Source organism: Corythoichthys intestinalis, chromosome 2 (assembly GCF_030265065.1).
Source record: "Corythoichthys intestinalis isolate RoL2023-P3 chromosome 2, ASM3026506v1, whole genome shotgun sequence".
Taxonomy (NCBI): Eukaryota; Metazoa; Chordata; class Actinopteri; order Syngnathiformes; family Syngnathidae; genus Corythoichthys; species Corythoichthys intestinalis.
Genome location: NC_080396.1, coordinates 44,407,744 through 44,422,322, shown reverse-complemented (window position 1 = coordinate 44,422,322; position 14,579 = coordinate 44,407,744). Strand labels below are relative to the sequence as shown.

The 14,579-nt window shown below is 38.3% G+C and overlaps 2 protein-coding genes across 4 annotated transcripts; one reads left to right on the top strand and one right to left on the bottom strand.

Annotated features, from left to right (window-relative positions):
- The first annotated feature begins 476 nt into the window (after positions 1–476).
- LOC130912118 (midasin-like) lies at positions 477–10,479 on the top strand. 2 transcript variants are annotated; one of them, XM_057829966.1, is made up of 6 exons: positions 477–4,152; positions 7,864–7,973; positions 8,195–8,320; positions 8,455–8,561; positions 8,976–9,157; positions 9,238–10,479. In XM_057829966.1, the coding sequence occupies exons 1-6, from the start codon at positions 991–993 to the stop codon at positions 9,397–9,399; spliced, it is 3,849 nt and encodes a 1,282-aa protein (XP_057685949.1). In that variant the 5' UTR covers positions 477–990; the 3' UTR covers positions 9,400–10,479. The 2 variants fall into 2 exon arrangements, with proteins under 2 accessions (XP_057685949.1, XP_057685950.1); XM_057829967.1 differs by lacking the exons at positions 8,455–8,561; positions 8,976–9,157; positions 9,238–10,479 and having other exon boundaries at positions 8,072–8,305.
- Positions 9,874–14,088, bottom strand: slx9 (SLX9 ribosome biogenesis factor). Of its 2 annotated transcripts, XM_057829971.1 has the most exons (7): positions 13,766–14,088; positions 12,393–12,513; positions 12,226–12,297; positions 11,940–12,114; positions 11,695–11,760; positions 10,932–11,060; positions 9,874–10,831 (listed from the first exon to the last, which is right to left on the bottom strand). In XM_057829971.1, exons 1-6 carry the CDS (start codon positions 13,940–13,942, stop codon positions 10,937–10,939), a joined length of 735 nt encoding a protein of 244 aa, XP_057685954.1. In that variant the 5' UTR covers positions 13,943–14,088; the 3' UTR covers positions 9,874–10,831; positions 10,932–10,936. The 2 variants fall into 2 exon arrangements, with proteins under 2 accessions (XP_057685954.1, XP_057685953.1); XM_057829970.1 differs by having other exon boundaries at positions 9,874–11,060; positions 13,766–14,087.
- Positions 14,089–14,579: the final 491 nt, after the last annotated feature.

Here is a 14,579-nt window from a genome sequence, read left to right as displayed (position 1 = left end):
TCATCCCGTCTTTCCTTTTCATTTTGCTTTTGCTGCCCGTTTTGTGAAATATCGACAGTGGTGTCATGCTCATTAATGATCCTCTCGGGCTCAAATTGAAAGGGTTGAACAGATGACACGTTTATGTTGCTAGAGTCATACTCTGGAAGCCCTGCAGCGTAACAATGTGACATCAACAATGGCGACTTAAACAATGGCGACCTAAACTAATTTTACAAATTGTATAAAAACGAAAACATCAAGAGGGGTTTCAATATTTCATTATTTTAACCCATAATAACGTTTTTCTTTTAAGAACTATACATTTTTCTATCTGCGGATCCCTTTAAATTTTACATTTTTAATGTCTTTTTGGGTAGTGCTCTGTAGTACTTCTACTCAAGTTGTGCTAGGTTTTAAGCTCTGAGTCATGTGGGGATCAGGTTGGGTTTAATCCTCCAGAGAGAGTGTGCGTGTGAGTGCAAGAGAGAGGACAGAGAGAGAGTGAGGGAGGTCTTATTGGGTTTGTTGATTTGGAACTCTGCTTAAGGTCCAGTACGTCTTTTGTATTTTTTAACAAGGGAAGACTGGCTGGAGCTCCTGCATTTCAATGCCTAAAAAATAGTGGCTTCTCAGATTTTGGAATTTTTAACACCAATTTATCATTCAGGAGTTATTTCATATTATACCCTGGACTCTGGACTAGACAAAATCTTACCACAGCCAACTGGGAGGTACATTATTAATAGGAGCCATTGGTCAGTTTTTGGAAGTACGATAATTTTTTATTTTATTTTATTTTATTTTTTAAAGTTGATTTAAATCTATTCTTAGTTTTGAGCTCAGTCAGTAATTCTTTTTCCGCAAGATATAGACATTCAATGTTAAGACTAAGTCTTGAAGTTAGAGAAGTACTATCTGGGAAATCCGTTGTTGATCAGTAATTTTGAACCCCATATAGATCTACGATCCAATAGGGTGGCCATTTAGCCCTTTGTACAGTAGTTTTCCATGGCTCAGTCAGACATCTGGCCCAACCAGGACCTCTCAAGCTCCACTGTGGTCCACAGCCCTGTCACTTTTTGTTCTGAGGGAAATAACCAGAGAGACAAAAATGATGGGGACGAAGAGGAGGGAGACGAAGAGGTCGAACTTGCTGAAGAGGTGGGGGAGGACATATTGTTAATGGCTGAGGCAGGAGAGGGGCAAGCTGAAAAAGAATGTAAAGCTAGCGGTGAAAAGGAAGAAATTGGGATCCAACCAATAGCCATGGTACCTAATGAAATGACAAGTAAGACAGAGGAAGGCAAGGGAAGACAGGACGGGAGTGGAGAGGTAGAGGAAGCACACGAACAGTCCGACTTAAGGGATAAACAGACTAAGAAAGAGGGCACAATAAAGGAAGAGGCAATGCCAAGTGGAATTCTGTGCCACTTTGTAGAAGCACAGCGACTTGAAGAGGACAAAACTGAGGAGGAAGATAATGAAAAATACAAACATGGTCAGGGTTTGAAATTGGTTGAAAACAGAGAAGTTATAGAGAAATCTGTAGAAGCCCAGACAATAATTGAAAATTATATAGAGTCCAGTGACAACGTTGCGGTTTTAGGAAGTGAAAAAGGTCCTGTCGATGGAGAGGAATTGACAGCCGAGGGGATTGTAGAAGAAAAAGAATGCTCAAAAGAAAGAGAGATGATGACTGCTGAAAACCAGAATTATTCCTCAGTTGATACACAATTTCACAATAGCAAATGTCATGAAAGTGAAGACCAAAAAAAGTCTGGAGTAAGTGGGGAAGAGATGAAAGAAGATAAAATTCAGGATGGGGAGCACATAAGCGGAAGTCAAAACCTGCCTTGCTTTTCAAAATTGGTAGACAATAAAAGTGATCAACACACAGAAAATAACAAAGAGTGCGGAAAACGAGAGGAACCAATGAGGAGCGAAGGGGTCATTCAGGAAGAAAATACATCTCATGAAACAAACATGGAGGCAGACAGTCTAGTTCATCTCACAACAATAGACGAAGATGAAAATGGTAGAAACAAAGATGAAGAAGATCATGGCAAGCATGAGGAACTTATTGGGATTACGGGAAATTTACAGGAAGAGCAAAGATCATGTGACATATACATGGTGACTGAAGGTATACTGAGTCTCTACACATCAATAGAAGATGAAAAGGATGACAATGCCATAAGAGAAGAACAAAATGCCAATGAGATTGTGAGAATAAGCACAGATGTAGAAGAGGAAGATCAGCACCATGTAATATTGACCACAGAAAATGATGCTCATCATGTTGATACAGGTACAGAATCACAGAAATCCGATGAAAATTCTATTACAATGGATGAGGCTTCTCACAGTGATCAAGCCTCAGCTACAAATTCAACGGATTCTCATGAAGGGGCAATAACAACAGATGAGGTCACTCAGAGTGATCAAGTCTCAGCTACTGATTTACAGGGTTCCCATGAAGGCCGAGTGGCAACACCTGAGCCTGCTCAAAGTGCTGAAGTCTCAGCTTCAAATTCCGAGGACACCCATGAAAATACAGTGACAACGGAGCAAGCTACTCACAGTGATCAAGCCTTATCTACTAATACACAGTATTCTGATGAAGATTCAGTGACAACAGATGAGGCAGCTTGCAGTGCTCAGGTCCCAATGACACTTTCCCGAAAGTACCATCAAGGTGAACTGACCACTAATGAATCAGATGAAAATGTAGAAGCATCTCACACAGTTCAATTTTCATATGCTAATTCAGATAAATCCCATGAATGTTGGGAGATGGAGACTACACATACATCAACCTGTTTAGAGGACGATGTGAAAGATATCAGCATTGAATTAGCTATTCAGGTCAAAGGTAAAGATGATGACTCCCAGACTCCACATGAAAGTGTCGTTTTCATACCTCCCCCTTCTTCTGTCGAACACACCATTCAGACCAGTCAGTTGATTGATGAGGTGAAACACAGTGAGACATCCACATGTGACAACTTGGATAGTGCATTGGAACAGGAATTGACCAAAAACATCCCCCAGCAGGAGGTCCAGATGCAGGAGTCGGTGAATAACACAATATCTTCTTCAAACAAAGCCACCAAATCATTTAAGGAAACTGAAGAGCCACCAGATATTGCATTAGTACATCCCTTAAATAAATCGGATGAGGACATTAGCACTAATAGAACTGGGACATCAGAAGTAAAGGTGCAACAAGAAAACATTTCCATCATGGAAATGGCTGGAGATGACCAAACCCCAGGTGAGAAAGACAAATCGGACATCGACAGTGACCTCAGCCACCAGATTGAGGATATGCATTTCATCACCCAACAAGATGATACAGAGAAGGATCTGGGATCAGAGAAAGAGGTGAGACTGTCAGCAGAAGAGCTCATTCCAGAGGAATCTGAAGTTGTTTGGCACAAACATGTACAAGACCACGGCTTGCTGCCTCTTGACAAAAAATACACAGATAGTAATGATGTGAGGGACGAGCTACGTAAAGTAGAACCTGTGAACATTTTAGATGATGAGGTTAAAGTGACGAGCATGAATGAAAACAGACAACTTGAAGAGTTGGGGAGCATTGCGTCAAAAGAGTCTGTAGATTCCACGTCAAATGCGCATGAAGACGAGAGGCCAGTTAGCAAAGAGTTAGAACTGGATATTAATGGAAGAGTCAAAGAATTAAAAGAAGCCATGGAGAGTGGAATATTCTGTCCTGAGACACAGTCGATAAGGAAGGAAGTAAAACTATTGTCCACTAGACGAAAAGATAACGCATGGATTAAAATGAATCAAGGCGAACCAGATGTGACTTTGGAACAAAAAGACCAGAAAGACAATCTTGTAAAAACAGAAATCAGAGAATCTTTAACTTTTAACTCAAGTCTAGATGTGAGAGATGCATGGATGAAGGAGCTGAAGTCAGTCATCAAAGATGAAAGTCTTCCAAAAAAGAGAGATGAGCAAGTGAAGAAAAAGAGGGTGGTGCTATTAGAGGATGGCAAGCAATTCTTTCCTCAGGCGGATAGGAAGTCAGAAAAGCAACCAGAGATGACGTCACAAAATGTTGTGGACAGCTATTTTCCACCTGTGCAGGACAACACAACGACAACACCACATGACCAGGACGAGATCTCACTTTATGTCAAGGTAATGAAGTACAGCACAGTTAGTCAAACAATTGCTACAATGTGCTCATTCAATGAAAATAAAAGTGTAAGTGCCCTTTTGTAAAAAGTAGTAGCACCTGAGATTAGTACTCTGGTGATTCATATCAGTGTTTCACACAGCTGGTTTTATTCACTCAGCTCTGTAATTGGTAAACACTAAGTAGTGATTTAAGGGGAGGGAAACTCTTGAGTGATAGTATTTAACAGTAGCAATCTGGAAACTGTTTTACCAGAGAGTAATCAACCAATTATCAGGAATATTCATTGAAAGAGACAAAACATATTCCAGTCTATTAAAACATTTTATACTGAAGATGAAGGTCAAAATGTCAATCAATTCAGATTTAAAAAACAAGCAACATGGTCAACGAAGAAAGCAGATGAAGATGATGTGAAATGGATTACTGTGGCCTACTATCATGTGTTGGAACTCATTAATCCATCATTTTTTTGTATCACTTCCCCGCAACATGTTGTGGGCAATTCAAGTATAGCCTATTTCAGATGAACTTGGGCATGTACACTATGGAGTGGGCGCCAGGCTACCTAATAGGACAAAAAGTGGCTACATTTAAATTCAAGTCACAAAAAAGTAAATATCTTCTTGCTCCCTGTTGCTACCCCACCAACCTTCGGGAAAAAAAAAACAAGCACACTAACCCCCAAATAATTTACAAATTATTGTCTTTATCTATTCCATGACATGCCAAATGCTGCCTCTTTCTGACATTTTAGCAGGTATCTTAGATGCCATTAAAAAAAAAAAAAACAGGTGATTTTCTAATACTTAAAACTGAGAGCATGGTAGGGTCAATGTGCATGCAGGTGTGTGCTGATACTGCGAGAACAAATGGCAATCTGAATACGCTTATCTGTTGACATTAAGATGGTGATTTGCAAATCAATCTGGCTTGGCAGTCAAACATATACTGGCCACTTTGTAAGGTTTTATTGCACACTCACCTACAGTATATTCAAAGTACCCATAATTTAAACTAATGAGTAACTCAGTGCCGGACAGTGTATTTGGGGCCTGAGCGGTTGGGAATTTGAATAACCTATTTCATCACTATTATGTCACAATAAAAAAGTTGTGTATACAAAAAAAAAAAAAAAAAAAAAAAAAAAAAACAACCTCCTAGCCACCCAGAGGGCAGATTACATTGACAATGCAAAGCATGAAAGTTAAAATCTCTGTATTGGTTGTAGGTGTGAATGGGAGTATAAATGGTTGTTTGTTAATATGCACTCTGGTAAACAAGATCAGGGTGTACCCCACTACTCGCCGAAGTCAGCTGGGATAGGTCCCAGCACACCCAGGTCACAACCCTATGGGGAATAAGCGGTATAGAAAATGAAGGGCTGAATAAAAAAGCTACTGCACTGTATCTGTGTTCAAATGTAGGGAGTAAAAGTAAAAAACAATTTAAATTGCAAATACCTGTACCTTTAAAAAAATAGACTTACTAGGTACAGTGGCAAATAATTAGGTCTTTATTACATTCAACCATTTCCAGAAGGGAGGTTTAATAGGTTGAAAAAATGCACTAATGCTCTGTATTATGTGGGAAAGCAGCTTGTCTCAGGAAAAAAAAATGCATTAATCAAATTGTTTGTGTCTGACACCGTTGCTTTTGATAGGCATCCAAGGTAATGTTTGAAGTTTTTTTTTTCCTGTAAAGTGATGAACTGAAGATAATAAGAATAGCTTCTCACATAACCATGGAAACAAGTTGAGAGCAATTATTTGGAGCGTAAGAATGTTACTGCTGAAGGTAGAAGGCTAATCTCTGCATTCTCACTCTTTAAGCTGATTAGCCTTCTGTTTGGTGTTCAGAATTGTGGGCACAGTCATCCTGAAAGCAACACAACACACAATGCACAATGCAACACATTCATCTCATTTACATTATGCAGGGTTTCTACAGGTGTATCAGCAAATCTCATTTAATGCTTTTGAATGCCACCTAAAACAAATTTAATGCCCATGCCCGACTGCAGATAGTTTCACACACGCAAATTGTAAGTTGTCCGATAATGAATTTTTAGCCAATATCCCGATATTGTCCAAATCCCAAAATCCGATACAGATATCAAACCGATACAGATATATGCGAATGTGGACTTAACATTCATTCATTCATTCATTTTCCATGCCGCTTATTCCTCACGAGGGTCGCGGAGGTGCTGGAGCCTATCCCAGCTAACTTCGGGCAGTAGGCAGGGGACACCCTGAATTGGTTGCCAGCCAATCGCAGGGCACAAGGAGACACACAACCATTCACGCACACACTCACACCTACGGACAATTTAGAGTGTTCAATCAGCCTACCATGCATGTTTTTGGGATGTGGGAGGAAACCGGAGTTCCCGGAGGAAACCCACGCAGGCACGGGGAGAACATGCAAACTCCACACAGGAAGGCCGAAGCCCGGGATTGAACCCTTGATCTCAGAACTGTGAGGCAGACGTGCTAACCACTCAGCCACCGTGCCGCCTGGACTTAACATATTATGGCTAATTGCATATTGATGCCGCACTGGATACTTTTAATAATGGTAAATGTAACAACTTCAAGGTTTTCCCAAATAATATTCTGTGAAAAATAAGAACATCTTCAACTGAAATTATATGGTAATTTACCTATGTTTCACCTCTATATTTATTGTTGGAATCAAAATAATGCAAGCATAATTTTTTTTTTTTTTTATCAAGTGCAAGTGCAAAGTGCCAATAAGGCACTGCCATATGACATATGGCTCACGCAGTGCTTCTGGCTCAAAATAACAACAAAGGTACAAAGCTTCAGTATAGTGAATGTGCATGAGTATAGCCTATAGTTGATTATTTTTCAATCATTTAGCGTTCATTTAATTTTTGCATCATGCATGCAAATGGTCTGCTCACATAACAAATCCCAAGCAGCTTTGTTTGAGAACATCAATGGTCAACAAGCATAACTGCTGTACTAAGCTGTCACCAGCCTTTGTACAAAGGCAGGAGGCTTCTACATTCAAATTGTAGGCAACATGCATATTGGCCCAAAACTGATATTATCTCAGTAATATCAGACAACTCTAATAAATTATGTTAAAAAAAAAAGTTTTAACCATCAAGATTACATAATTTTGAATGCCTTAAACATTTAATGCTTTTTAAGGCCTGAAATTTGACAAAATCCATTTACTGACTTTTAATAACCGGATAAACCTTGTTATACCATATTATATTGTTTCAAAGTGGGTCAGTTTCAACACACACTGTACAAGTTTGTTACCTTTGTCAAAGCTATGGAGTTATTTTTACTTGGTCATTACTTTTTTTTTTTTTTTACTGAAAAACTTCTCTACACATGCACATTTACTAATTTAACGAAGAAGGCTTGAACAGAAAAAACAAAAGCTAGCAGCATGACCTGAACATGATGCTAAATTACTTAAAAATAACTTATTTTTTAAAAATACAGATGATTCGAGTATTGCTGAAAATCAGAAGGTTGTGCTTTTTAAAAAAAAATTTTTTTTTTTTTAAGGTTGGCAAAAGACCGCGCATATGCCACAAATGATTATTTGGGCGACCATGTCAAACAATTCTCTCAAATAGACTCTTATACAGTAGCTCATGCAAATGAAATAATTGTTTTCCACATGCATATTTAGCTGGTCTAACAGATTTCTTAATATGTGTCTAGGCAGGTAGTGATGGGGAGAGCATCGGTAACTGCCCATTCTGTCAACGTCTTTTTATGATCCTCTGGCTCAAAGGAGTAATCTTCAATGTCACCACTGTTGACCTCAAGCGGTAATTACTGTAATTACTTTAATACTCTGTTGGCATACATCAATGATGAACTACTGTGTTCTCAACTAATACGCAAATTGAACTGTATCACCTAACAGCACTAGAACAGTACAGAAAATGGAGGAGCTTATTGGACGACTGGTTCTCATACATTTTCTGTGTGAAATGTGTACTAATGTCTAACCTTGCCTTGCACGTTACCCTTTCTTTTGTATTGTCAGGAAACCTGCTGATTTACAGGATCTCGCTCCAGGTACTAACCCTCCATTTATGACTTTTAACGGAGAGGTCAAGGTCGATGTCAACAAGATAGAGGAGTTCTTGGAGGAGAAACTGGCTCCACCACGGTACATGAGTGCGCCCCATTGTAATAAGCAGAGTTGATAGTATGCAATGCACTAACATTCACATTTTAAATAGCATTGTATGGTGTGTTTCCATTAAAGACATACGTTTGTCTGTTCATTTTTTATATTACCAGATACCCCAAACTCTCACCGAAACATCTGGATGCCAACACAGCTGGCATTGATGTCTTTGCCAAGTTCTCTGCTTACATAAAGAACCCAAAGAAGGACACCAATGACAGTAAGATACAAATATTCAACTTTTTGTAAAATTACATTACACAAAATTGTTTTATCAAGGCATACCTACTGTTAATGCATTGATCTCACAAATTTCACCACCGTATAATCAATATTCAATGTAACTTGTGACCAGCTATGGCACAAATTACCTGTTCATAACTGATCTAGTTTCATGCCATTTTAAAAAGTAAATTAAACTTATTTCTGTAATATTTGATCGTCAATTACATCATTCTCTCATTCACGTTTTTATGATTGGCAAAGCATTGCACTCCTGTTTTATTCCTGTGATGTTTGATAAATATGAAAAATGGTTGAATCATGAGGGCATATGTATCAACACCTGGGCCTGGGGTCCTGATTTGACCCACCAAATCTGTTAATCTCTCTTCATTTTGATCCGTGTGTTCAGCCTTAGAGAAAGCGCTACTTAAATCTCTTCGTCATCTTGATGACTTCCTGCGGACTCCCCTACCATTTGAAATCGATAGTGATGGCTCAGGAGATGTCTTGGAGTCCACCAGGAGCTTTCTGGATGGGTCAGAACTGACCCTTGCCGACTGCAACCTGCTTCCTAAACTACATATCCTAAAGGTTTGAGGTTCTTCACTGAAAGTCAGTTACTTGCAGTGTTTTTTTTTTTTTCTACCTTAGATTTTCCCTCCTCTTACTAGGTTGTAGCCAAGAAATACCGTGGATTTGAAATCCCTGCAGAGATGACGGGCATATGGCGGTACTTGAACTGTGCCTATCAGAGAGAAGAATTCAACAGCACCTGCCCCGCTGAGAGGGAAATTGAGTTTGCCTATGTTGATGTTGCAAAAAAAATTAAATAAAATCAATTCAACTGGTAATCCAGATATTGGGGTAGCAGCGTATGGCCAGGGGGCACAATCGGCCTAATGCAGTCTTTAATCTGTACACTTCCTACTCCCAATTTTTTATTTTATTTTTTTAATGATTTGTATTCATTTGTTATTGACACAGTGATTTTTGATCAAATGAAAAAGTTTAAGCATAACTATTAATTACTTTTTATCAAATAATTGAATAATGAATAATTTAATTGATACTAACATTCATTCTAAATAACATGACAATTATTTATGGGAAAGAAATTTACCAATAATGCAATAAAAATAAAAGTTTGGTTATCATTAAATTTTTAGAACTAATTTCTGGATTGATAATGCTATTTTTAAAATGAATTTAACATTTTTACATACATGCACATTTGTAAACCTCTTTCATAAATGAACTGGCCCATTTCTCTATTTTCAAAGTAAATATGCCTCTTTTTATAAAAAAAAAAAAAAAAAAAAAAAAATGCTCAACCCTGATTCATTCTAATCAAAAGGAAACAAAAAGGACTGCAAATGATCATTACTCAAAAATTCTACTTGCGAGACACCCATTCTGAATGTAACCTACTGTGTGACTTGTGCAAGTAGGTGTAAACTAACAAGACAGGTCTCACATTGAACGAATCTCTACATAAATAATGCTGTATCAGTATAATTTGACCGCTCCAAAAATGAGCATGACTGTATATTTGTGTGTAGGCCAACAAGGAATCAAGTTGTTTTAAAGATAGAACAAATTGCAAATTTAGAGTATACTGTAATTTTTAACAGCACTTGTTACACTGTTGGAAACTCCTGTTTGCATCGTTTTTGTTGCACAACAATTTCAGTACCATGTTCTAAACCAGAAATTACTGCTTTAGCATCATTAAGCTAAACATTTCTTTTACGTCCTTTGTAAATCATTTACAATGATTATCTGCATTTACTAGACAAAATAGGGAAAATGTCAGCTCACCTCATTATTGCTATGTTGTGACTTTGAACTTCATTTTTTTAGGGGAGTCTGATTTAAATGCAAATTTGCCTAATGATGGATTTAGGTGAAAAATTTCGGGGGGGGGGGGGGGGGGGGGGGGGTCAAAATTTTCACAAAACAACTGCGTTCTTGTATCCTTAACGTCTCCAATAAACTGCTTTTTGTAACGATACTAGTAATGGTTGTTGTTGTCTAATTCCTTTCATTTCATCCATTTCTTTTCATTGTTTGCAAAAGTTTCCAATTTGCACACGCCTCGGTTCCATAGAAGGGGTCCACTGTTTAAACAATCACAAATCACTGCTCATCCATACATTCCTCATAATCACGGAAAGCAGAACTTTATTGCCGGTCATCAGCTAAAAACAAAGCATTCATCAGTTCAGGCTGTTGTCAGTTCAGGCTGTTGAAGTTATAGTCCTTTGTCTTAAAAAACAACAACAAAATTAATAAATAAAATACAGTAAAAAGGGGTTCTGTAATAGACGACTGCTGACATATGCTCATTAAGTTAAGAACATCTTACTGATGTTAACTGGATTCCTCTTCCAAATGCTTTAGTCTCTTCCTCAAATGCTCAGAGATGTCATTCAGAGGATTCCTTTTGCCACTGAGAATTTTCACCGCCTCGCCAAACCTACTGATTTCTGATTCCCTGTAGCAAGAACATAAAAAAATAAGCACAGATCTTTTGATAATATCACCTACTGTATTTTTACAACCATAAGGCTCACGTAAAAGTAAAAAAATTCCTCCAAAATGGACGGTGCCCCTATTGTGTGGACTGAGTAACAAAATGCGTGTGTTTGACTGGGAAATTTTTTACAAGGCGGACGTAAGTTAGAGCGGCATGAAAACCTTAAGGGGAGACAGTTGCGTGTGATGGGGGCGAGCTCCCAGTACCTATCAAGTTCAAATGTGTGCGTTACGCTAAACAACATTAGGAGGGGAACTTGCTGTTCTTGAACGAGACCTAGTCCAGCCGTTCAATTCGGATACAGAAGACAAGGACTTGAATTTGTGGATTGATTACGATTGATGTGAGTACTTTGTTAATTGTTCTTTAATAAAGCAAAATTGAACTCAGTTTTGCTCACGCTCTCTTTAAAATAAAAAAAAAATGCTAGCGCGCATGCTAGCGTTATGTTTTTCATGTGCCTAATAATGCGGTGCTCCTCGTGTGTGTGTGTTAAATACAAAAACATCACCTAAAAATGAGCCTGCGCTTTTTAATATGGCGTGCCCTATGGTCACGAAAACATGGTAATAATGAGCAAAAAAGGACTTACAAGAGCTTGCGTTTCTGTAGCGGTCTCATCTGACTGAAATCGGTTCCTGCGCACTTCTTAACAGGCCTAATGAGGAGGGGAGTCGTGATTTATTAAAAACATAATATTCACCAACAATCACATACAGTTTGATGTATCGTAACCACTTTGAAGCGTAATCTATTTGGAGTGTATGTGTATTGTTGGCGACACCAGGTTTAAAAAAACCCGTACAGGTTTGCGCATTCATTTTTGAGACAACTTACAATTTGTTTTTACGTCGAGTTGTAGGGCCATTGTGGGTTGTAGTCGCCGGTGAGATGAGCTCTGACAGCTCAGGCAGGGCTTCTGCAAGAACACTCATGTCTCCCACAATTGGAGTGGCTTTCCGCCGGGCCTGCGCCGCTAGACGCTCCTTTGCCAACTTGATGGTGCTTATTTCTGAGAAGGAAACCCAAAAACAGTAAGCAGGTAAAGCTCATTTGCACCAAGCAGTATGCTTTGGTTACTTTTCGTTTACAGTGTCGAGGGGACATTTATTAATCAACTCACTGCTAAGCCATCGTTCTCGCCTTTCTTTCATTTTTTCTTTCTTTGACTTGATATTCTTTTCTTCAACGGGACCTATAAACACAACACACAGACACGTTTACTTGCTAATGATGAAATGAGGCAAGCTAATGGTGTAGAAATGTCACAGAGATGTTTTCAAAGCCCACCTGTCTTGGCAGATATGGGAGGTGCCGGAAGGTCTTTAAATGTTAAAGTTTGCCGCAGGGCCTCTGGAGCAATTTCCGTACCTGAAAATATGCTGGGGGAGGAAGACATTTGGTTCTGGGCCTGCAGAATTAAGCATAATATTTTTTACTATAGATTACTCTGGTAATCAATCATTCAACGGATATGACAATAAACTGTGTTTACTCCAAGATAAAAAAAAAATTTAATGTAAGTATATTAAAGAATAGAAGTAAAATATCTCATACTGTGCTAAACCAGATATCACTTTAGAAGCATTTTAATGCTACTATAAACTACAGTGGTACCTCGACATAAGATTTTACTTCGTTCCAGGACTTGGTTTGTATGTATGTCGAAATGTTTGTCAATCAAGACGGATTTCCCCAAAGGAATACATTATGAAGTTTTTAAATTGAAATGGTTGATCAATTTTATCAAAAATGGACAGTCCTTTTGGTATATGATTCCCAGTGCGATTTTTCAGAAATTGGGGGGGGGGGGGGGGGGGGGTGTTAACTTTTTGTTACACTGCGTCTTTAACGACTGCTCTTTGCCGATAGAATTGTCAGATTTTCTTTCACAAGTGCTCCTCTATTTGGAAGATGATTTTCAAACATAATTTTTCTCGGCATAACACACCTATCAACCTTGAAACAACATTAATTGAGGGTGCAAAAGTGACGTTGATTCAACGATATAAGATCGACAGCGAAATGTTGATCCAACATCTTTTCAACGTCTTTCTGCTATCTGGGATTTGTATCAGGAGCCATGTATACTGGTACAGGGACGCTTTTAACCTTGAAGAATATGTTCCTTCTTTAGATGCAAATTGTGAATGCTATGTCTAACCAATGATTTGAAAGATATGTAAAAGAAGGCAGACAGTAGAAAAGCAGTCTCTAAACAGAGGATGCCTTGATAGTTGCCCAAACCCAGAGACATGTGAGTTTCTAACATACTTTGCCAAAAAAATGACTATTCCAATTCTGATGTTCAAATGAGGGTCCTGAAACATTTCTGAAACAGCTATACACAAGCAATTAAAAACCTAACAAACCTAATTAATATGGTAAATGTGCTTTTCTGTTTTCTTCCATTACAAATGTTGACCACTACATGTTGACACAATTTACTTTTAACGATAGTAACAATAATAATAAATACAATACACCCTGAGTTATTTTATTAAACTGTACAATGTAGAAACCATGGGAATTCTTTCATTATCGAAGTTATTGAAACGGATGGATACTAAATCGCGCTGCATAAAATGTTTTACAAGATTAACGCGATGCATAAAATGTTTTACAATACTAAGCAGTATAGACATTACTGGGGAGCTACTTACGTGTATATTTGCAGTAGGTATAAGAGAGCCATTTTGCACATGAGAACGGCTTGGTTGTTGGGTTTGGAAGGAGATAGGATCTTCCGACCCTTTTGACGAATCACAGGTTGGCAGCCACGTCAGTTTCACTGCATTCTGATGCAATTTCTGACGGACGTTCTTAATTTTTCCAACCATTGTCCCATGAAGTCAAACTGATAACGAGATATTGAGGAATAACTTTCCTTACAAGCTAAGCACTGAGGTATGATTTCACGCCACAACACGAGTGTCCATCTTCTTCGTTGACCATGACACTATCGAAGCTTCAGTGAGTGTTAGCTCATACCGCCACCTAGCGTCATGGAGTTTAGAATAAATGTTTAAACTACAAATCCCCCTCCGCACTCACACACACACTCACCCCATACAATTTTAATTGCTTTTTGTTTCCAGACGTGAGCAAAACTAAATGAATAAACAATAAAATAGTATTTATTTTGTACAGGTACTACACAAACTTCTGTATTCAGAAGTCATTTTTCACCAAAGCATTACTTGTGTTTCAATTTTCCATCACATTTGCACAAGTTCCAAAATGTGCACTTGAGTCGTGAAGGAATCCTGCTACTGATCAACGAGCAAAACGGCATATGAATGATGATCAGATATTTATTTTAAATGCTTGGTATATGCTATACAAAATCGGGACAAATCACTATATACAAATATAAATAATAGCACGCGAGCATTGACGTTGTTCAATATCAGTTGCTGTTCCGAATCAGATACATCCCTACCAGGTTTGCTACTTCGCACTGTCGTACATTTGTAA

Coding starts and splice junctions, on each gene's coding strand:
- LOC130912118 (XM_057829966.1), top strand. CDS start 991: ATGGCTCAGTCAGACATCTGGCCCAACCAGGACCTCTCAAGCTCCACT. Junction 7,974..8,194: donor ACCACTGTTGACCTCAAGCG/GTAATTACTGTA, acceptor TTGTATTGTCAG/GAAACCTGCTGATTTACAGG. Junction 8,562..8,975: donor AAAGAAGGACACCAATGACA/GTAAGATACAAA, acceptor CCGTGTGTTCAG/CCTTAGAGAAAGCGCTACTT.
- slx9 (XM_057829971.1), bottom strand. CDS start 13,942: ATGGTTGGAAAAATTAAGAACGTCCGTCAGAAATTGCATCAGAATGCA. Junction 12,514..13,765: donor TACCTACTGCAAATATACAC/GTAAGTAGCTCC, acceptor TTAATTCTGCAG/GCCCAGAACCAAATGTCTTC. Junction 12,115..12,225: donor GCGAGAACGATGGCTTAGCA/GTGAGTTGATTA, acceptor TTTCCTTCTCAG/AAATAAGCACCATCAAGTTG.